Source organism: Corvus hawaiiensis, chromosome 4 (assembly GCF_020740725.1).
Source record: "Corvus hawaiiensis isolate bCorHaw1 chromosome 4, bCorHaw1.pri.cur, whole genome shotgun sequence".
NCBI lineage: Eukaryota > Metazoa > Chordata > Aves > Passeriformes > Corvidae > Corvus > Corvus hawaiiensis.
Genome location: NC_063216.1, coordinates 72,600,504 through 72,624,386, shown reverse-complemented (window position 1 = coordinate 72,624,386; position 23,883 = coordinate 72,600,504). Strand labels below are relative to the sequence as shown.

The following is a 23,883-nucleotide window of genomic DNA, read 5'->3' as shown; positions in this document are numbered from 1 at the left end:
AGAATGTCAGGGGCATTTGGTGGGGCTAGAACTCCAGAGCTCTGCATGTGTTGGTTGGTTTTTTTTGTATGAAAACCCCACAAGGAAGTGGTTTTCAAGCCAACTAAGTATTCATAGCAGGTGTTCAGACACAGACACTGGGTCATTTTCTCAATAGTGCTATCGAAATGAATGAGAACTCCAGCACAGTGAGATCCTCACCTGCTGTAAATTAACTTCAGTAATGTCAATTTAGATTCTGGGGCTGGAATTCATCTGACACAATGCCTTAATTTTTAGTGCAAACTCTGTGATCTGAGCAAGCTGTGCTCGCCTTTATTTGGAGAGATTCATCCCTGCCTAAGTGTCTGCCTGAGATAAGCCAGGGGAATTATGTCTACTTCCCTCTGCTGAGTACAAAGAAAGAAGGGGTTTACAATCGCAGATGCAGCTATTTACCTAGGCCTTGTAAACAATGAGTGTTAGATGAGGTGCATTTGACCCTGATTGTGGCTTTCCATAAAAATTGAGAAGAAACTGTCATTGGCCTAGGCATTTTTAAGAGCTCCATAAAGCTGAGACATCAGCATTATGGTCAGATATTCTGATCTTTTGTCACACTGTGACCAGCCTCTTAGTCCACAAAAGAGCATACCAAAGCCAAATGAATGTAGCTGCCCAAACTGAGGTGCTTTAAGAGGTCTTGATTTAGAATGGAAGACTCCCAGCCTGTTACAATTTGACCCTGTGCCCTGCATCAAGGTGGGAAACAAGTCTGAAACCTTAGGAATGCCAGAGGTTGTGGAGAGGAAGAAGCTGAATGCTGAGCTCTGCATGTAGGGCGGACTAGTCTATGTCTATTTTGGGGAAAGCCACAGGGATTCCTGTTCTGGACAGCTCCATTATGTAGAGGCTTAAATGGCTGCCTGTGTAGCCAGTCATGGAAGTGTTGACATCAAGAGGTCTTTGCTGGTGGACACGTGGCTGTTTAGAAAATATAAGCATCTATCTATCAGTAGGAATTTTAAGAACCTTCATCTTTAATTTTTGCATTCCAAATAACAGCTACTTCCTTTGCCAGTTCAGCCCTAAAGGACTTGCAGCTTTCCAGAAATGTGTGAAAACATCTGCAAGTGCAGGAGAATTGGACTCCAGAGAACATGTACATCCCACACTACGTATCCATAGTGTCTGACTTTCAGGCCTCGCTGCGTTGCCTTTGAAGTCAATGAGAATTTTGCTATTGACCTCAGCTGGAATGAGATCAGTGGGAACAAGCCCTTAGGTAAATATGCTCAGACACATTAATCAAAGGTGTGTTTGTTTCCTTAATGACTTTTTGGACCGGGCAAAAGGGAGGATTTCAGACTGTTTCAATAGAGTGGGAGCAGCTTTGAGAGTGCAATTTCAAAAGCCAGACTTTTAAGGTATTTTGCAATTGTCTAAGTAGGTGGTATGTGTGTCTTGAAGCATTTGGTTTGAATGCAAAGGTCACCCCAGAGACATGTGTAAATGTTTCCTGCATTTCTCTTTTTTGACTCTCTGGTCTCTGTGGTACTCCAATTACCTTTCACAGCACTGTTGATGCAGACAAGCTGAACCAGCTTTGTTTCAGCTGGAGATATTAAACAATTAAACAGTCTTAGCTAATTTTCTGACAGATTTTCTTCCAACCTAATCTAAATTATCTTTGTTTTTATATGCTACCAATCTATTGTGTGCATGACAGCATTTAGTCATGCCAAATGAGTGAACCAGGAGTCAAAAATTTTTTGCTAATATCTCATTAAGATGAAATTAGGCATTTTCACTTTTGGAAATTACATTTTAATAACAGAAAAAAAAAACCAAAAACCTGAGGTGCTTTAATAATGTGGGAGGTTTTTTTAAGAAGAGGGAATTTTTATGTGACCTTGAAAAAGCATTAATCATAAGCACATATATTGTGATATGGATTTTATAACACAGGCACAGACCAACACACAAATACCTGTGTACACACACTCCAGACTTTTTATCCTTTTTACCTAACCTGCTCTCTAGAAAAATGTAATGACCTTGAGAGAGTAAGAAACAAAAATGAAACCATGCTGAAAAACTTTTATCTTTTTATTATTGGTGCCTTTACATTAATACTGCTGTTTTGTGCTGAGAAAACCAATCTGTTACACGTAAGGTAACTGTAATATACAACATAGAAATGCAGTCTAAGTTAATTACAACAAGGAGCTACAAAAAAAATTCGTAGGAAAGAAGTCACCTAACATTGCAACTGTGCTTGCAACAATCACTCCCTTACTGCAGGACTATGCACATTGTGAACCATGGTTATTTACATGTCCCTTACGACCGTTAACAACAGGAGGGCTAAAATCAGTCTAAAAAGTTCCAGAACGTCACTATATACTGTACAATCCTCAAAAATAATTTATTACACTGTTTCTAAAAAAAGGTACTAATTTTGCTTGGATGTCTTTTGTTTTCTGGTGTTTTCTGGAGTGCACAACGTGTGCAAAATTTTGCCTAACAGTCTAAAAACTCAAGAACTGAACCACGAGCCACAATCACAGAGACGAAGTGGTGGAGTCCAGAACTTCCCTCCCGTTGCACACAGTTGGCACGTACATACTGGCAGATGCTGAAAGAGAAAGAGAGGGGAAAATCAACTGACTTCAGAACAGCAAAAAGGGACAACACACAGGATTAGGATTTGTGTTCATCTGGACCATCTCACCCCATTTAACCAAGGTGCCCAATGAAAAGTCACTGCCTGTGTGAGCAGCAGAGCTGACGGGGTGCTGCTTGCACCTCAACATGGCACCTCAAACCCGAGGCTGAAGCATCCTCTTAAGAAACCTGATCTCACTTTGCTGACCAGTGGGAGCACAGAGGGTGATTACACTTCTCCAAGAAGTGTCAGAATAAAATACATGAATTTTTTTTATTATGATTCTGTGCCACTGGGTCTCACTTTGTAGCACTTTGCATGATAGTGTGAATTAACACAGCTAGAATGATGCTAACGTGCCTCAGTAGAAAAAAAGTGGATTTTCTGTGTTTTATTGGCAAGAAATTCTAAGGTCTGATCCTTTGAGCTTTCACATAATTGGAGAGGGCATTCATGAAGAAAATATATGTAGTTTTAAATCCAGGAGGTAATCTACCATATTAGAATTCTGTGTCACTCACCTTTTAATAAATAAAAATAAGAATTCTAAGAACATATTTGATGAAGTGAAGAAATTTTCTAATAACTGAATTTAAAAGCAAGATTATTCCTTACCTAATCCCAGAATAATTTCTGCCTATAGGCTTCCTTTCTAGGAGCTCTGCATCAGGATTCAATATGCATCCAGAGATGAGGGCCAGATTCTGATAAACTTGTTTACGTGGTATAACATTTTATACGTCAGTTTTTATTGCTTTAGTGGTATTAGGTGACTACTAAACCTAACAATCTGTTTCCAAATGTATTTGTATTTTGAGCATAGAGTATATTACCCTATTCTGCTTAAGTCTTGTGGATTTTAATTTAAAAGCACACTTTGTTCATCTTTGTCAAAATTACCCATTGGGCATCAGGAACGTGTTTTCAGATACTCTGTGACATCTCTGCTCAGGGCACCATAAAGCTGCTTTTTGAAAGATGCATTAGGTTAATGGTAACAGTGACCCAGAGAAATGTGATGCCTTCATCAGAGAAAACACATGGCAAGCAACGACTGAGTAAACTCAATCATCCAGTGTAAAAAGCAATTTATGCAGCTGACAAGGGCATGCTCAATCTTCCACATCTGATGCTGGCTGCACTCTCAGTTGCACACTGCCTCTGTAAAGATGCTTGGTATAATTTTTAAAACAAATTATTCTTTCTTCAAATCAGCTAGTATTTTTCATTCTTTCATTGACTATAAATATTTCATGGAAAAATGAATTGCTTTAACAAAAGAAATTTAGAGGCATCTACTGGACTAATCTACTACTCAGAGGGTAGGACCCCTGCCTGATAAACAGGAGACCCAAGAGCAAGCCCCTCTTCTGCATTAGGTCAATGGAGTTTGATGTCTCACAACATGGATGTGTGTTGTGAGGCACAGGTGTGGAGCAACTGTTGTATGTGAAAGACCACAGGGCATCATGTCTGTGAATTGTTAGTTAACTATCAGGTTTTGTATTCTGTTTTTAACTGGGTATAACATGGCAGCACAATGACCTGAATTTTTATTATTGTTGTTATTTTTGTTTCTACTTTTTGTTAGAAAAATTGGTTCTGCTCAGGAAACCTGATTCAAATCCCTGTTCTACTGCAGTATGGCTACAGGCAAAAGCGTTTTGTTTCTGTGAACATCAGTCACTTACCCAGAGATTTTTTCGCTTCAGGCTTTTTTTTCTTTTTTTTGAAATCCAACACACTGACAAGCCTGAATAGCTCAAATACTATGGTAACTGGGTCAGAAGGATATCAAAATTGGACAGAAATATATGGTGGTAGGTGAGAAATGAGTGGCCTTTTTTAAGTTTCCAGGCTTCCTGCACAGCACGTACCTCTCTTGTAGTGCTGGGATGCAGTTATTAACTCTGCTGGGTGGAGTAAAGTGTTCACACCAAGCATCCAGCTCTCCTGAGACAGAACAAAAGACCTTGCTTTTCATTACAGACCTCAGCAGTGTTAATCACTGGCCCTGCAGGATTCTGAGCTACACTCTGTCTTACAGCAGCCGCCAAGGGGTTTCCTGGAATATTGCTGGATGTGCAAGAGACACTTCACCTTCATTTTGTGTTGAGATCAAGGACAAAAGTGTGACATCAGCAGAAGTTATTTGGCTCGAGTTCGTGCTTTTGATCTCCTTTTTCCTGGCTGTCCCTCAGTTTGCTTAGATTATCCAAGGAAAAGAACCACGGGTACGATGTAAGAGCCCAGCACTGCCATGGTGACCTTGAAGCTTTGCCTACACAGACAGGAACAGGCAGATCTGAATTTTCTGTCTGTGTGCCACTTAGAGTCATGGAGTCATAGAATATCCTGTCTTGGAAGGGACCCACAAGGATCATTGAGTCCAATTCCTGGCTCTGCACAGGGCAACCCCAAGCATCACACCATGTGCCTGAGAGCATTGTCTTCTCTACTCATGCTCACAGCTGCACAAGCGTGAGTTAATCATATATAAAAGCCATATATCAGGGCTAGTTTGGAGCCAGGCCTGGGAAAATAAATTCAGCATGAAAAAAATTGCCAGTCTGGCTATAACAATAGCTTCAGTTCTCGTTCTGACCGCCGTGGAGGCCACCTGAAGGAGCTCAGCTCTTTGTGCAGCTTTCCACGTGGACATAACTTGGACATCTGGGTGTAAAAGCTTAGTCTGAATTGTATAGGTGCTTAAATCAGACCTGAGTTCTCCATGAAGTTTTATGGGTGCTGAAATCCATAAAAAAGGAAAACAGGGGAACATCCCACGGGGGGATGCTGGGGCAGCAGAACTTATGCAGCACCCTGCTAAATGGGAATTTTCAGGTTCAAATAAATGGGTACAGATATACATATTTCAAAACATGTCATATACATTGGTACACTCTTACCCTGGCTCTAATTAGCTTAAATCTATATTCTTTTTAGTCCAGACTTCAGTTACCAGAATGATTAAAGCTTGGAGCTAACACACAGATCACCCAAGACCATCATGAGAGTCACTTACCTTTTCTCATAGTGTTTGACCAGTTTTCATGGTTCAGGGAGCTGTGTTGAAAACTGTCTGTGTGTGACTCGCTGTTCATGACCCACTGTGCTCATGGCATTCATGATCAATGGAGTGAAGAGGTGGTGGCAACCCTGAGATGCAATGGAGGTGGGATCCGTGGAGATAGGGAAAACACTGCCTGTTCAAGCAACTTGGGTACTCCTGACCTCAAGAGCTCTGACAATGTATAAGAACTGGCTTTTCAAAGTTAATACAATGCCCTAGACCTAATTTTGATGAGTCTGATATTAAGAAGTTTCTGAATGATGAAAATGCCATCAAGACCAAAATAAAAACAAGCTGACAGCCCCAGAACTGATGAGAGGAATATTTTAGACAAAGATTGCAACCAATATGGATGGCAACCTTTTTGGAGTTTTATAAATGACTAAACAGTTAAGAAAAATAATGGAAATGTATTTTAAATAATCTGCAAATTCATAGAAGGGAGTAAGGGAAGATTTTTCATCTTGAAAATATTGTTGCTGTGATAGACAGTGTTATTTTCCCAAATGATTGTCCTAGATGGAAACTACAGGGCTGTTTCCTTTTTATGTGATGGACCTTTCAGCCCTACTTCCAAGTCTTTCCATGGTCCAAAAAGCCCAACAAGGCAAGCAGCCCTGATTCAATTAGATGTAAACAGTAAAAGTAAATAATTGCAGCAAGCTTTCTAAACAATGAAGTAGTAAGAGATTTTAAGTCTGGATTTTTATGCTTTTCTTAATGTCCTCAAGCTGTTCACAAGTCTGAAAATGCAGGTTTTAGTGTGAAGATGTGCACTGAGGATATCTCTCAGTTGCCTGCATGCTTACACACGTGTTACCCAGCTATTAAAATAAAAGTTTCAAATTCCAGAATCCAGTACAAAGTGTTTATGAATCAAAGTGGTTTTTCACTAAGCTCATTCCCCAGCATGAGAGTATTAAAAAACTTGGAAAGACTACTTACACAAAATTCATAAGGAATGAAAGTCTCATGGGACTTACTATTTCATCAAGGGACCAAACTTCTAAGAGGTTTTGGGAATCCATTGGTCTTTTGGGTGTATTCAGCACTTCAGGCACATAGGACCATCTCATTAAATTTTCCAAAACAGCAAGGAGTATTTGCTCTCTGGTGTCAGGGCTGGATGCAGTCCTGACTCTGATGAGACTGGGAACATAAAAAGCCACACAGCTGATCTCTTCTTAGGGACCCTGGGCATTCTTGCGCAGTGTGGTTTGGGATGGGAGAGCCAGGGATGCCTGGGATCCCTTCACTTCCTAATCCCTGCTAATGTGATACATAGCAGGGTGCCAAGTTACTTCCATGCTCTGTCTGAAACCAGAAGTGCCAAAGCTTTTGAGACAATTTTGAAATTTAAGTGACACTCAAAAACCTCAGGCTAGGTTATTGTGAACTTGCTGGAAAAACCTTGCTCTGTGTCCCCCCTCTCCTCTGTTTCTTATTCCCTTCCTCTTTACAGTTGTAGTGTGCTTTTCAGTTAGATTCCAGGGTGGACATGCTGTCCAGAGAGCTCTGTGAATGAGGTGCTGTGTGCCCCCATCTTTGACGTGTTAAGTTAGTTAAGCTAGACAAAGAAAAAACCCAAACAAATATACAGGTGACCTATTTTGTTTTGTAATCCATATAACTCTCTGAGCAACTCACCCAGAAAAGGAGTGACAGCCTCAAAACAAAATCACAGCCTGCTTGTGATGAAGAGAGTGAAGATGAAGGAAAGAAGGGAATCAGAGCAAATGAGTTGTCCTTGCAACAGAACACTGATTGCTTCTCCAGGCTGTGGCACTGACAAAGGGTATTGATCATGCTCTGCATACAGATGCAGTTTATGACATCCCTTGGATGCATTTTCGGTAGACTTGGAGCCTTTCCTTATAATGCAGGTGATGAGCCATTGAGAGCATGCTGCGTTGTGGCCCAGATCCTGTCAGCATGTTGCTCTGACAGGAATACTCCCAGGCAATCTGTTCCTGTCACACTGCCAGAGTGACAGTGAGACACAGGGTCTGTTTGGTGTGTGCAACAGGCTGGAGTCACAGCCCACCAAAAACTTTCTGCTGACTTCAGTGGGCTTCAGAGCAGGCTCTGAGCTGATTCCCATGGGAAGGGGATGAGTTTCCTCTCCAAACACAAAGGAAGTGGTGCTTTCACAGGGTCACATAGTTCAGCCCATCTTGTCTTTACCCAAACTCACCACAACCCCACGGAAAGGTGGCAGTCTTGTTACTTACACTGGGAGTAAGTGGTCCCGGTCCCACTGACACTGAACCTGTTGAGGTGGAGTCTGTGAGTGACCACGTTCTTCTGGGGCTGGAAAAGGATGATGTGCACCTTGGGCGCAAACAGACAGCCCAGCACAACAAAGCCACTGAGACTCACAGAGATGCACATGGTGGTGGTTTGCACCTAGGAGAGAGCGGGCACAAAGCACTGTGTTTCAGTATGGAAAGCTCTGAAAGGCAGAATATTAGAAACATTATCACATAACAGCATGAACCATGGTCCTGGGTGTTTGCACTGGTGCAGGCTGGTGTGAACATCTGTTGCATCCTTATCATCCACAATCCTGGGATCATATGAATGAGGTGCTGGTGCTGGTGATACCCTGTGTCTCTGCATGTCAAGGAGACATTGATTGTGTTCTCTCTCATTTTAGTACAGAAAGGATAGATTTTCTCTCTTTCTCTCCTACCCTTGATTTCTAACTTGCTGAGAGAATCCTGTGTAATGCTTGTCAGGAAATATTGGAGCAGTGCTGGCTGCAGGGGGAACCAGCTCACACATAGTATACATTATGTGGGTTTACATCAGGTGTCTCATGCAAAACATCCCTCTGAAAACAAGTTTGGTCTCCAGCCCCAGTCCTAATCAGAGAACTTGAGTAAGCCCTTGCAGAAATATAGGTGTGATTTGGAGTACAGATAATATCTGGTGACTGTTTTCAGACTGGGTCTGAATGATGTCCTGATTTTGAGCCATCAGTTTTTCAGCTTAGAAATGAATTGTTTGTAAGGCTGCAGTATTTTAGAATAGTCGCCTTGGGGCATTTGTTAGAGTAGCTTTGCTGGCACTGTCTATCTTTTATCCTTTTTATTCAATAGTATAACTAGGTGCCAAGTTTACTGCCTCATTTTCAGTTTATATTCTTTTCTTCTGAGCAGATTCCTTAATTAAGATGTTGAATTAAATTGCTTTAAACTCTACTGCTTAATTTGAATGATTATACATCTATGGCTCATTTTTCCCTAGTTATATTCCTGCAGTTCTTTAAGATTATCCTTTTTCCATGGGAATGCTTCTCATATCTCCTTGTCAGAAATAATTGGTGCAAATTGAAAAATAGAGTAGGGAATGGACATCATTACTTTACATATATACTGAGCACAATTGGTATTTTGTCATCCATGAGGATAATTACAGTGGTAATTTAATAATCACTCTTTGCACAACATGGGTGTGGCAAGCACCATGAAATGTGCTCAGCTTTCACAGGGTGAGTGAAAATGGAAGACTGTACAGAGACTGCATGAGAAAGGAACACCTTAGCTGCACGTTCTCCTTCACCTCTCTGCATTTTGTCCACAGAGCTGTGCTGTCAGGTTAGGTGGATATTGAGTTGTACAGGTAGGGCAAGATGGGGAGTTTTCTTATAAAACAAGAATAAATGAAGCTACCTTTATTTCCATTCGTTTCAAGGTAAGTTTTTTTCACTATCAAAACCCTCACCCCCACCCTGCTTTCCTAGGGCTTGTGCTGCCTGGAGCAGCTCAGCTGTAGTGGCATAATTATACACTCAACCAATTAAATGATTTGGGTTTAAAATAGCTCCATCCCAGAGGGCTTCTTTTAATCCAGGTCACTCCAGTGGTTCAGTGTGTAACCTGGCCTCACAGACTGGACTGGTGTGCTGGCAGAGTAGAGGAAATCCCGCTAGACCTTGTGTTATGCTAAGGCACATGGAGAACAGGGAGGTGATTCGGGACAGCCAGCATGGCTTCACCAAGGGGTGCAGATGTCATTTGTCTGGAATTCTGTGAAGCCTTTGATAGATGCCTCCAAACATCATTCTCTCTGAAGTGAAGAGGTATGGATTTGATGGGTGGGCTGTTAGATGAATGAAAAATTGCTTGGATTGTCACATCCAGAGGACAGTGGCCAATGGTTTGGAGTCCTGATGGATGTCAGTGACAAGTGGTGTCCTTCAGGGGTCCATATCGGGACCAGTGTTATTTAATATCTTCATTAATGACATGGATGAAGGGATCAAGTGTATCCTCAGCAAACTTGCAGATGACTCCAAGCTGAGTGGTGCTGTTGCTAAGGCTGTTTATTGGTGATGCTACCAGAATAGGGCTACATTAGGATGGCACAAGTTGATTCAGAGTCAACGTGTGACACTGCATGGAAACTAAATACGGGCTTTTCAAAGGAACCCCAGAAGTGTAGACTTGTCATGAAAGTATCAAAAAGATGTTAAAAGCATTTTCTGCTGATTTTGTAGTACTTGAGTTGGTTTATTTGGAACCTTGTATATAAATTAAATGCCTACAAGTGGTCTTGAAAACTCCATTCAGGAGATAAATTCTGCTTGAACATTCAAGTCATGCTCCTCTTGGCCATTACTGTCTGTACTGTCCACTCATGTGACTGTCTGCACTGATATTTCCCTCCTTCTCTGTCTGTCTTCCTGATTGCTTTGGGTGTCCGGAGCTGTTCCCTAGTGCCTTCTTTAAACTTTTCCTTCATTAACTTCAATCCATTACTTGCTATTCTAACTTCTCCTGAGACTGAATAATCCCTTCCTCTCGTTTAGTTGCCTTGAAATTATTTATAGTCTGTGATCACGTCTCCCTGGGTTTACTCTTGTCTAGACTAAATATATTTAGCGCTTTTACTGTCACTCTGCGTGTCTCACTGCGTCATTTGTTACCTACCTTTGTTTTCTAGAGGTTTTCAGTACATTTCCTAAGCTGGGAAAAATAGTACTAAATATATTGTTCCAGGGTGGCCACACCAAAAGTACGTTAAGTGACATTATTAGCTCCACAGTTTTATGTGCTATTTCATGTACACACTATTGGCAATAACACCCCCCTAAGATAATCTACCTTTCTTCTGGGCAGAAAGTTGAACTAATTCTCTGCAAACTGCTCTAAGGGCCAACTCCCACAGTCACTTCTCACATCGTAATAACTGTGAGATTTCCAGTGGAGCAGATCTGAATCTTTTTTCTGAGACAATTTCCTTCTGTTCAAAAATATGATTTTATTGAACTTGAAGCTTTGCAACACTATCTGACAATTTAAACAGTTTAATGTTTCTAAAGTTTGCTGGTGAAGGCTGACCAATATTTTCTGCTCAGTGAGGTGTGTCTTTTATAGTGCAGAAAGACTAAAAAGTTCTATATTTAAGTCGAACATCTGTTGAATTTTTTTTAACAACCCTGTTTCATAGGAAATTTTTAAATTCTATCCTTGTATTTTTTATTTGGAGGAAAATACCATGTTTCAATAGCAGATTCTTTTGCAGAAGGAGACTGGTTAGTCCGGATTTTATTTTAAGCTCCCTTTCTGCCAAATAACTCATTATAACTAATTCTAGCTCATGATCCACTGGGTTTTTCTGTTAGAACTATGACTTCAGATAGTGATGAACTCAAATGAATACTTAATCCATATGTTATGCCTCTATTGCAATCAGACTAACAGTATTAATCCCTTCCAGCTCTGACTGCACATGCTCTTTTTGAAATGACACCACCTTTCTTAGAAGTAAGCCAAAATCTGGTAACATTGAAAGAGAACTTCTTTGCAAGGGACCCAGGGGACAAAAGAACTGAAAAAAAAAGCCTTTAGTGAATGCTGATGTGGTCCTCTAAAGTACTGCACATAATTTATGGAAACAGATATCCAAAGACTTACTCTGTAGTCACTGGACGTCACATAAAATATAGGGAGAAAGGCCAGCCAAATGATGCACGTTGTGTACATTGTGAAACCGATAAACTTGGCTTCGTTGAAGTTCTCTGGACATTTCCTGGTTTTGAAGGCGTACACAGTGCATAAGACTACGAGGATTACATCATATGTTAAGGACATTAACATACTGGAATCTTTGACATTGCATTTCAGGATGACAGTCTCTCTCTTCTCGGGAAGCGTGTATCGCCTGGTGCCCGGTGCCTCCAAGATGAGCCACACGGACACCACCACCACCTGTACCAAAATGAGACTCAGGCAGATGAACACCTGAGAGCTGGGGCTGATGAACTTGGGCCGCTGAGCACCGTTCTTTACGCCATCGAATATTCTGGCAATGCAGTTCGTTTTTGTCAGAAGGGCAGAGTAGCAGACAGCAAAGGAACTTCCTAGCCCCAAACGGCGGAGGGTACAGATGGCTGGAGAAGGCTTGGCTATGAAGAAGAAAGTCATGCTGTAAGACAGGAAGACCCCAAAGAGCAGTATGTAGCACAGTTCACGGCCAGAGGCTTTGACCAGGGGGGTGTTGTTGTGCTTGATGAACACCCCAATGACCATGAAAGTACAAATAAAGCCCAGGCATGCGATGGTAACAGGACCTATTGCCCAAGCATCTTCCCACTTGATGTAGTCTTCTGGTAGGTCGTAGCAGCCAGTCAGGTCAGCTGTGGGCCATTTTCCAGGCCCGCAGTCTGCACAAGTGAATTCATCAGCCAGGTACTCATATGTTTCACAGGGAATACAAATCCAACAGCAGACATCTCCTGGTTGCATATTCTTCATCTCGTTAGGAGCACAGGGGTCGCTGCACTGGGAGACAGGGACAGAGCTCCTGGACCAGTGGATAGAGTCTACCTCCAGTGACAGAGTTTCTGCCCACTGGCCAACCTTCACATAGGAATATCTGTCTCCAGTGAACTGGAAATTGAACACGTTGTATCGTCCTATCCCATCTCCATAGGCATCAAATTTGACCATACTGTCTGCATCATTGGGAGGGTTGAATGGAGCTGTGGGGGAAATAAAAAAAGAAAGAAATAGAGAAATGTTATTATCAAAGTTATATTTTTTTTCATCCCTTTGGCAAGCACAGGCACATGACAGCTTAGAGAATACAATTCAGTTGTCAACAGGTAAGTTGAGAGGTCGGTATCTGTCTCAGTTTTGAACTTGGAAGAAGAGCTCAGATAATAGAATCCTATTCCACTTTACATTTACAAATGTAAGATGATCAATGTCCTTACTTTATTATGTCCTGGATACAAATCAATTCTCCAAGTATTTCTCCCAGTATGTACCACTGCTATCTCTCACATTTTCTCTTGAAAGAAAGAGGTCTGCTTCTGAGTCTCAGTAATTTTTGGTGAAACTTGGCTGCCATGATATAAGAAAAATTAAATGATCAGTTCATTAAATGTCAGGTTTGAGGCCAAGAGTCTGGAATGCAGCTGAACAGAGGATTCATTTTGAGGATGAGGGAGAAGTAACTGTGAAATCCTCAACAATTTCTACTACATCTTTTTCACTTCCTGTGTTGTAGGAAATTTTGAATCCCTTCTATTTTGCTTCAATTTTACCAGTTTCTGATATTTCTGTATGGTCTGAGTTCCCCAGCACATGCTGCTTTTGGTCCTGTACCTTGTTTGGGGAATGGATGAAAAAACCACAAACTGGATCTGTGACCTTCTGTGAAATCAATATTGTAACACTTCTAACTGGTAAGCTCTGGAGAGTTTTGTTTTTCCTCCCTCTGAGGCTTATCCAAGGAATGAAGAACTATTAAAAATGTGGGAGGAAATTGCATTTACCATGTGATTTATTGGACATTTGCTGTAGCATCAAAGGTGAAAATCTTTACAGGCAGGAGGCAAAATGATTTTTTTTTACCATTGATGAGCAATAAATGTCTTTGGCCATAGAAGTGGTTCCACTGTCACTGCTGGAATAAATCTCTTTCCCTGCCTCTGTGTCCACGCTGTGTTTGAGCTTGAGCAATATTGTATAAGGGTGTAATACCTTCCTCCACTTCAATCTCCAGATACTTTGGATTTCTTGTGGTAGATTTATTTAGCTTCTTTAAAACACTGAGGCCAAATTCTTTCACCTTTATTCCACGAAGTGTTACCTTATTGTGCTGTACTCTGGCTAAAGTCAGTAAAAGGGGCACTGGGTTTCGGAACAGAAGCCCCAGCTGGAGGGTTGAAATTGTAACCTGCACCTCCTCAGGTGCTGCACTTGGATGTTGGGGTCCCTCCCCTGCCGTGTAGCCCTGGCAGAGGGGCCCTGAGGGCACAGACACGGGGCTTCCCTGCCCCTGCTCAGCCTCGTTCCCGTTGGTTGGTTTGTGTTCCCTGCGCGGGCAGAAGGACCCTTGGTCCCGTGACTGGAACAGTTCCTGGGCAGAGCTCCGGCCATGCGGCTGGAGAAATAAACATCTCTGAAACAGCTATCAAGAATCTGTCTGTCCGTATATATTTCCTTTCCACGGGACTCCTGGTTTGATATATGCGTGTTGCAGGATCCCCACTGCAACAAATGGTGGAGATTTGTGAGCAGAACGATCCCCGATCCCTAAGCGACTGATTTGTGTGAGTAAACCCTGGAAACTTTGGATTCCTCTTCTTGGTTTTGCTTTGCTATTCCATATCTGAACTATGGAGGAACCGTGGGAAGACTCTTGGCTCTCAGAGCCGCATATGGACATTTATCTTAAACTTAAAATGATTCTTGAACAACGATTTGTAAATTTTAGCTTGATTCAAGCTCAAAAAGAACTGAAACACTTCCTGGCATGGTTGTTTAAGAACTTTTTCTATGTTTCTTGGGATTTAATTCTTACCAAGGGCTTTTGGAAAACCGTTTGGACACAGTTAATACTGGAGTCAAAATATATGCCGATGGAAGAATATTTTCGTGAATATTATTTAGTTACCGAGACTGTTGAGCAATGTCAGCTGTGTCCTGGCGAAGGGAAGCCTGGCGCAGGGACCGTGCGGCCCAGGCCACGTGCACCGAGCGCTCTGAGAGCAGCAGCGAGGCAGTTCCCGCGCGCGGGCGGAGCCACGCGAGCCGCAGTGTCGGTGGCGGAGCGAGGCGCGGCGGGAGCGGCGGGACCCGGCAGTGCCTGCCCGGACCCGCGCAGCGCGTGGTGGAGCGAGCCCCGTGAACGCCCGGCCGAGAGGGGCGGCGCGCGGGCGGCGGCTGGAGGCGGTGGCGGTGGAACGGAGCCGCGCCCAGCCGAGACGCGCGCTGGAGCAGGGCGCGGGGGAGTCGTCGCTCGGGGGCCCGGCCGAGATGTGGGTGCAGCGCCCGGCAGCGGCAGCGAAGCTGCGACCAGAGGAGGCGACGCACGGAGAACTGAGCGGCACGGCCCAGCCCGGCCCGCACAGCCCCGAACGCGACCCCGGGAAGAGCGCGCAGGCACCAGCAGCCCCGACAATTCCAACACGGGAGCGACCGAAGGAGAGAGCAAAGACGCAGCGAGACAGAAAACAGCAGCCACTCGGAAAAAGGAAAAGATCATAGCAACTAAGACCTTAGGGATAGTAAAATGGTATAATGTTAAGCAAAATTATGGTTTTATAACAAGGTGTGACAACCAGCAAGACATATTCGTGCATAGAACTGCTATTAAAAAGAATAACCCTGAAAAATGCATCCCAAGCTTGGGAGATGGAGAGGTGGTGGAATTTAATATTGTACTAGGGAGAAAAGGGTTACAAGCATCGCAGGTCACTGGGCCTGATGGTGTTCCCGTAAAAGGCAGTATATATGCAAAAAATCGTAGTCATGTTAGACAGTATCTCCATTGTAAGCCCCCCCTACAGTTTCCCTTTCCTAATCCCACCTTTCCCTTTTACCCTATGTCCTGTTACCCCCAGTGTATTCCCAATCCGTTTTTTCATCCATGGTTTCCCTCACAAAACCATGCTTTTGCCAATTGTTTCCCCAAAAATCCCTTTCCAATGCCGAGTGGGGGATGAAAAGGGGGAGGGAAGAAGTTAAACCCTCTCCTGCCTCAGTTTCCCCACAAAGCATGCTCAGAGTTCTGTCTCCCTTCTGTCAGCCCTAAGATGTTCCACAGAATCTGTTTGGACATTTAAAGACTCAGGAGGGTGGCTTGTTTTGTCTTGAAACTGTTCTTGTTATGTTTATCCAGTTGTTTTCATTCTCCTTTTATTAAAATAAAACGGGTGAGGTGTTGGGGTCCCTCCCCCGCCGTGTAGCCCTGGCAGAGGGGCCCTGAGGGCACAGACACGGGGTTTCCCTGTCCCTGCTCAGCCTCGTTCCCATTGGTTGGTTTGTGTTCCCTGCGCGGGCAGAAGGACCCTTGGTCCCGTGACTGGAACAGTTCCTGGGCAGAGCTCCGGCCATGCGGCTGGAGAAATAAACATCTCTCTGAAACAGCTATCAAGAATCTGTCTGTCCATATATATTTCCTTTCCACGGGACTCCTGGTTTGATATATGCGTGTTGCAGGATCCCCACTGCAACACTTGGACTGCATTTCTTTCCCAACTTTCTACTTATTGTAGAGTTGGGATATAATTTACAGCCACCTATACTCCCTTATGGGTTTGAATCAAGACTCTGCTTGTTCTTATCCCTGCCCTCTCCTGCTCCTTCCCACCTCAGCTGTGTCAGCCACAGTGGTGGACAGCCTTGGTTTGCAGGATTACAGAATCATGGAATTACGGAATAATTCAGGTAGGAAGGGACCACCAGTGGGGTCCTCTGGTCCAACCCCCCTGCTCAAGCAGGGTCATGCCAGAGCACATGGCACAGGATTCATCCAGACAGTTCTGGAATATCTCCAGTGAGGGAGGCTCCACACCTTCTCTGGGCAACGTTCCAGTGCTTGGTCACTGCACGTAAAAGAAGTTCTTTCTCATGTTCATGTGTTCCAGTTCCTGCCCTTTGCCTCTGTCTTACTGCCATTGAGAAGAGCCTGGCTCTCCTCAGATACCCACATACACTGACAAGGTCCCCTCTCAGTTGTGTCTTCTAAAGGCTGAACAAGCCCAGCTCCCTCAGCCTTTCCACATAAGACAGATGGTGCAGTCCCCTTATCATCTTTGGACCCCTCCACTGGGCTTGCTCCAGGAGCTCCATGTTTTTCTTGTACTGTACAAATTAGGACTGGGTAGCCCAGGAACTTGTAAAAAGTTTATTTTATCTATTTTTTTGTCACTGTTGGCATCTAGTTTTACCATTCTGTAGTCCAAAACCTCTGAGTGCACAAAAATTAAGAGCGGCATAATCCTCCCCCAAATGGCCAGTCCTGCTGGAAGTGACATGCTCTAAATTAAACAGGTAGCTAAATTCAAAATATAGGTCAACTAGAAGAATATTAAGCAGCTTTCCTCCTCTCCCTCCTCCTCCTCATGCACAGGCATGCGAGCTCTCTCATCCAGGAGCAGCATTAAAATGAAATCATAATGCAGCACTTAACAGCTCCTCAATAACGTGCTGTCATTGCCAATGTCTTCTTTCATTATTCATAACACTTATATAGATTGTAGAAGCTGTTAACACAGCAGCCCAGCTTTAAGAGCCAGTTTATTCACTTCAGTGTTATCCAGGCCAGCTCCTGAGGTGGGCTGAGAGCCTGTCACTGCTGCTGGCACCAGTGGAGCAGCAGGTAAGGAAGACAGACTGCAAACTCGTTGTTTGACATCTGTCAAGTGCATAAATTGAAGGGCACAAGTGCCCCAGTGCAAGTTATCTGAGGGTCTGAAACACCAGCATTTTTCAGGAAAGAATTCCTTCTGTGTAACATGTTTAACAACTTCTTATAGAAGTTCTGATAGAATATTTGTCATTTAAATAGAACAAAGTATTTTCCTTAGACTTTGCAGGTAGGTCCAGAAGGCAAAGCAGGTAATGTCACAAAGTTAGCTTGAAGCTCATGTATAATTGCCTTCCACAGGGCTGTTCCCATGCTACAAGTAGAAACAAAAGATTTTTGTAGGACAATATGTTCTAAGTTAATGAAAGCTTGTAGCTTCAAACATTCCTTTTTAGTGGCTGCTGATAGAGGAAAATAAATCACCCTCTTTCAGACGGAAAGGATGAAATCATTTAACCAAACAATGATGTATTAAATTATAGTATGGTGAGCCAAAGCCTACAAATGAGCCCACTGGGTGGCAGCAATTAATATACCCACTGATTACATACAAAATCACTAAGGCATTTTAACATATAATTTATCAACATGTTCTAGATCCTGTAGAATCACTTCCAAAAAGTAATGTTTTCATAAAATATGATGTAATAATAATGAAAATAAAGTTAAGATGCTTATCACAAGAAAGCAGGACCTTATGTTTTAGAGTAAAAATAAGGGTTTTTACAAATTGGTTTCCCCAGAGATGATGTCAGGCTGTCATAAGTCACTCTGCAAATTTTTTTTCCAGTTATATTTCAGTTTTGAGAGGAAACCTACAATCTTTATAGCAGGTATTTCTGGCAGGTCTATTTCAGAGTTGTAGCTCAGCTCTTCTACATTCATCCCTTGGGAGAGGACAGACAGGAGTCTCTGGATCTACTCAGCTGCTAGCTGAGAGGCTGAGTGACAATATGAATTTTGCCTCCTTTGAGCAGAGCCTTTGAATCTTTTCCCTTGCACTTTATGAAATGTGTTAAGAAGTTATACGAGAGGAATTTTGTAAAAGAAGTTATCAAGGAAAAGAAAAGATAATTAAAAGTGACTTAAAGATAAACCAGTGATGCTTTGTGCTCCAGCTTGCAGCAATTCAGCAATGAAGATGCAACAGCAGTGACATTTATGAGAGCAGGAGGGCAGAAGACAGAAATCTTTGGAACCTTGGTGCAGGCAGGCCTACTCTGTCAGCTCCCTGCAGAAATCCTACTGGAGGAGAGGATTCCATTGTGCAAGTGGAGGACAAACTCCTTCAGCTTCAGATAAGAGAGGAATGACTGTAGATTTATTACTCCTTCAGTAGCAGATACGGATAAGAACATAAAATAACATCATAGCTTTTATGTAGTGAATTATGCCCTTTTTTTCCATCTTCCTAAGTGGGATCAATTTTTCCAACAGTCACATAACTAGCAAAAATGTGCTTATCTGCTGTTGGAAGCAGGTGAGTTGCTTTCATTTAGGAATCTTTATTATTTTTGGCGTCAGCGATGTACTGCTCTTGGTGACATGAAAAATTTCAGAAAGAAAGTTCTGAAGGGGAGATTTATTTTATCATTGAGCAAAACCTTTATTTGAAGAAATAGTATGAGAAGTATATTTAAATACTTCTAATCCTGCACATTGCCGCAGTTGAGTGAAAAATACTCCAGGATTTTTTAACGAGGAATGAAATGAGGAAAACAAAGCAGTTTTCATCCTAATTAGGCACTGAAAGTCTTTTAAGAAGCTGAGCAGCGTAGGGAAAGATGTGTGTCATCTTAACTGGCTTGGAATCAGACCAGGTTTTGTTTGTCAGCAACATCTTTGGGCCAAGAAGGATATTTTACATAGGGTCTTGCATGTGTCTGGCACAGATCTGAGTGTGCAGATGTTGTCCTATAGAAAACATTCTCAGTAACACTTCCTCGTAGGAATGATGACAGATATCCCTACATCTAAGAACATTCTTCATGTCATTAAAACACACATCTGTTCTTTGTTTGCAGAGTGTATTCTTTCTAAACAAGGTACAGATCACAGACACACAGCTCACTAGCTGTGAGGCAATTAATTAATAGCAAGGCTTGGTGAAAGCACTGCAGTTTTTCAGCTTGGCAGTTGGCAAAGCTGGGAGATTCCATGTGGTTTCGAAAGAGATGTAGAAAGGACTATTGGGTGCACTAAAGGATACATTCTTCCACAGTGTGTTGTCCCCAAAGACTACAAAGAGATCATGATTAAATAGAAATGGAAATGTAAAGAGGGAATGGACTGGAGTTTCTGAAAAGTCGAGTAAAACCTCCTTCGTCTCACTAGATGGTGCTGCAAAAACTCAAAACTTCTGATTTAAGACTGAAAAACAAGACATTTTTTATGTAACAGAAAAATACAGTTATTTTTTAATCCCCCCTACTCTTCCTGTTACAGATCCAGGGCAATGTCTTCTTAAAACACTTCAAGGAAGAGCCTAGATTATAATATAACAGGATATGGTGTGTTTGTCCAATGGGCTCATCTGTGTGTATGATGCCTTATCTTGAAAAGTATCAGAAAAGACCCTGAGAATACACATTTATTTTCATTCTCTTTTATTTTTAGCTAGATATGGCTTGTTGAGGTCAAAGTGACTTATTTCTGCTTGGCTGAACATTCAGACTGAGCAACAGAGACCTGATGCACCCACTCCTGTTTCTGCTTCAGCACAGCGCAGCTGGTTTCATACCTGATTGACAGAAGGCACACTGAAATTTGGCAATTTAAAAGTTAGTATGGGAAAAGATCATACTGAAGTGCCACTAGATTGTACCTCTCCACAATTGTTTCCACAGAGACAAGTAGTCACTTTTAACCTCTGCACCACTGTCTCTGGATTTGTTTGGGTCATATGCAGCATTGCTTCTTCTCATTTAAGAAATGTATGAGACAAATGAGACAGATTAGTCCCCTACAAATGTAATTTTCCCGTCTATGTCTATAGATTTTCCACTCAGGTCTATGGTTTCTCCCTTAGGCTAGATGCTTGCTGTAGGGAATTTTAAAACCAGTCCCAGACCCCCCAAACTTTTGCAGTGGTCAGAGACAGAAATGTTTTCCTCAGGCCGTTTACTTTAGAGTGGTATCTAGAATAGCCCAGCCAAACTGTACCTGTTCTTTTTCTGTTGACCACCATGAGTATGACTATCTGAAATACATCCACTATAAATGTGTCTGAAGTCAAGTGAGATGAATAGCACCAATATCTGGAACAGAAAGGGTGACAGCTGGAGCACCAAGTGGTAGCAACATGTCCAAGCTCTCCACAGTGTACCTGCGAGCAGGTGTCTCTCACAAGCTGTCTGCACAGGCTGCTGTGGGGGGCTATCAGAGAGAACAGACTGGGAACATTGGCAAAACAAGATAAGGGGCTGAATAACTAGAAGACTTTCTTCAGCTTGTCATTATCCTCATTATCCTCAGCCTGGCTGAGCACAGAACTTTCAAGCTACCTCTCCTGTGAAATGCTTGCCTCAAGCATAATGTTTTACATTTCCAGGTATGTGTTGTCCTCTTGCTTGTGTGCGTCTTGGGCATTGGTGTGGTCTTTAGGACTTGGGGAGAATGAACTAGATGCTAAGTTGCAAACCTTCATCAATGAAATTGAAATTTCCTTTATTTTTTAAAGGAAATTTAAGGAATTAAAAAAATAATTTCTTCTTTCTTAAAGCATTTGGATTTTGAGACATGGAAGGTAAAAAGCATGTAAAAATTCTGCACTCACTGTATTTCTCCTTAAAAATACAAATAATCTTCCCTGAAATTAAGAATATTTCTCGCAGTTTTTTGGTTAAGGTTGTATTAGTTCAACTTGAAAATAAAACAAATACTCATGGAAAATCATTCAAGGTGTTTTTCTTTTTTTTTTAAAAATAAGTCTGCTAGGTTGATAATTAATATTAATAATTTGTGAGATTCCAACATAGAAATGCCTTTCAATTGATACCATTAGTTTAAGTTTACCCACTTAAAGAAATGGTTGCCACAAGAGGCAAAATGCATGCAGTGTAATTCATACCAGCAATCAACTTGCAATTACAAAGGAAATTAAACCATGACTTCAAACTGCCTAACTCCTCCCTCAGGCCAACTCACTGTTTTGTACACAGAAGCAAGGGGAAACCATTCCCATTATGAAGAATTATGGCCACTGTGAGGGTGACAACACATAAGCTCAGGACTGGAACTGTAAATTCTGGGCTGGCCTTTGGTAGCTCCTGAAATGTTTTGGACTGAGGAAGATTTGAGTTGGCTGGTGAGTTCTCTGTCAGTTGCTGAACATTTATGTTGCTGTCAGAGCTTGAGGTCTTGGTTGGGATTTTCTGCCATTTCAGGGGTTATGGATTACCCTGTGTCCAATTTGAACATTTGGGTGAGGGACATTCCCATGTAACCTCAGAGCAGGGAACGGATGCCATGCCTTTTACCCCTCTCTTCCCAGCATATCCAAGGTGCAGCTGAAAGAGATTAAAGTTGCGTTTTAATTTTGCTAAAATTTACTTTTGGACTAATTAGGGACATGGTTATATCACAGGGGCATGAATCTTTCTCTTTTTGGAGGCACTGTTCCATGACATGTTAATTCCACCCCCAAACTGGAAACGTAGCTGTCTAAGGAAGTGTTAAATACCTAATAATATTTTTGCCCTTCTTTGTCAGCCTGAACTAAATATGAATAGATTTAGTTATTAAGATATTAAAGGAAGTTGGTTAAAAAATTCTCTCCTCTGTGGGGACTTGAGGATTGGAGAGGTGTTTCCAGACACAGCTCTGAATAATTTAGTTAGATAGTTTGCCCTTAGAGATCAGAAGCAAATGAACCATGAAATAGACCCTCTGGCTGTTATTTCCTAATTGACTTGATATGAAGACACTCCCAGATCAGGTGGACTGACATAGATTTAGTTGCTTACACTGCAATGCTATTATTTAGTAGTAGTAATATTGTAGCTGTGACAGTCCAAGATGCAAGAAATTTCAAGTGCCTAAGAAAGGCAGTATTTCTTATTAGACTTATAGATGGAAGAAGTGCACAAGCTTTCAGGCCCAAGGTCACTCCATTAGGTCATCAGAAACATTGCTCAATAAATTTGACCTTCATTTATTTTGAAGGAACAACTCTGCTCGGAGTTTAGTATTATCAGGTTTTTATTTCCTGCTGGAAACACAATTTCCTTTTGCAAACAGGCTCATTACTATCCATTTTCAGAGTAATTGCTGAAAGCTTTTTGTTCACTTCTTTAAAAGTATAGAATTCAGAAACACAAGGTCTGATCAAGATGCAAGACAAGATATGACAAAGACATGTTATGCCAAAAGCTTCTTTTTTTTCCAGATATGTGGGCAGTCTAATAAAGGTATTGCCTCTTCCTACAGATCTTATGACTCTATGCTATTATTTTTGTTAAGGAGCTACTGAAAACTCTCAGCAATCACCCTACAAATTGCTAATAATGAGGTAATTTGCAAAATGAAATTGTATTTGCAGTAGGAAAATAAAACCCTAAGCAGTGAATTATAAGGAGAGCATGTATTTGAAATAATTGAAGCTCAAATTTATTGAACATTTTGGGGAAAAAAAAGAGCTGTAGAATGCCTCAGAGTAGGAATAAAGAGACATTACCACGGTGAAACACAGGAAGCTTTAGGCTCAGACATATTATGCTGCTCAGTTACAGCAGTTGGCACATCTGACATAATGCTTGTGGAGGACAAAGATGAATTGGAATATAGCTGGAAAGGTAAATGTTTCACACATCACATGGTGTAAGATTCTGGAGTGGATCAGTTTTCTCTAGGAATATAATATGCAATTGAAAAAAAAAATGACCTATATTTCTTGAACATAAGTTTAATTAGAGTGTCTATTTTGGGAGTGCAGTTTTCTCACAGAGCTCCTATAGTCTCCCATAGTGGAGAGAAATTGGCACCTCCAAAGGTGGGCTCTGGCTAATGTGAGATGCCATCAGGAAGGTGGGTAACTTCCTCCATCAATAGTTCTCCAGTTACACTGCAAAGTGTTTCAAAGAATACATGAAAGTTGGGTGGCTTCAATTTTGGCCACTGATGGAAATCAAACTTATGTTTCAGTAAGGCCCACCACACACATTAAATGTGCTCATCTTCCTTTGTAAAGGTATGAGTCTGGATTTTATTTTTACTCTTTTCCATACAAATAAGGTGGTGGCTGGAAATGCACATCTACTGAAATTGCAAGTTAATTCAGTATTCAACAGAGTCCATCTCAGCTGACCAAATGTTGAGTCAACCAGAGAGGTGAAAGTGGGTTTCTCACAACAATGAATTTCAGTCAAAAGAGAGATAAAGGATAACTCTTGGCTTTTAAGGCTATTCCTGCATATCACACACCAGCTGTAGAGGTAGCACGTCACCTCTCCCAACATCATCAGTGTTCATTGGCATGTGTTATTCTGCAACACGCAACCTGCACGTCCTATTAATACTTGCAAATTCTTCTGTTCTCAGGAATAAAAGATAAAGCTGA

The 23,883-nt window shown here is 41.9% G+C and overlaps 1 protein-coding gene across 6 annotated transcripts in view; it reads right to left on the bottom strand.

Moving 5' to 3' along the window:
• Nucleotides 1–2,070: 2,070 nt before the first annotated feature.
• The window catches only part of GRM3 (glutamate metabotropic receptor 3), a 104,852-nt gene continuing 83,039 nt past the window's right edge, over nucleotides 2,071–23,883 (bottom strand). For all 6 annotated transcript variants that reach the window (XM_048301025.1, XM_048301019.1, XM_048301023.1 and 3 more), the window contains 3 exons: nucleotides 11,642–12,708; nucleotides 7,952–8,126; nucleotides 2,071–2,617 (listed from right to left, as the gene is read on the bottom strand). In XM_048301025.1, coding sequence (XP_048156982.1) covers nucleotides 2,544–2,617; nucleotides 7,952–8,126; nucleotides 11,642–12,708 — 1,316 coding nt within the window. In that variant the 3' untranslated portion in view covers nucleotides 2,071–2,543. The remainder of the gene's footprint in view (nucleotides 2,618–7,951; nucleotides 8,127–11,641; nucleotides 12,709–23,883) is intronic.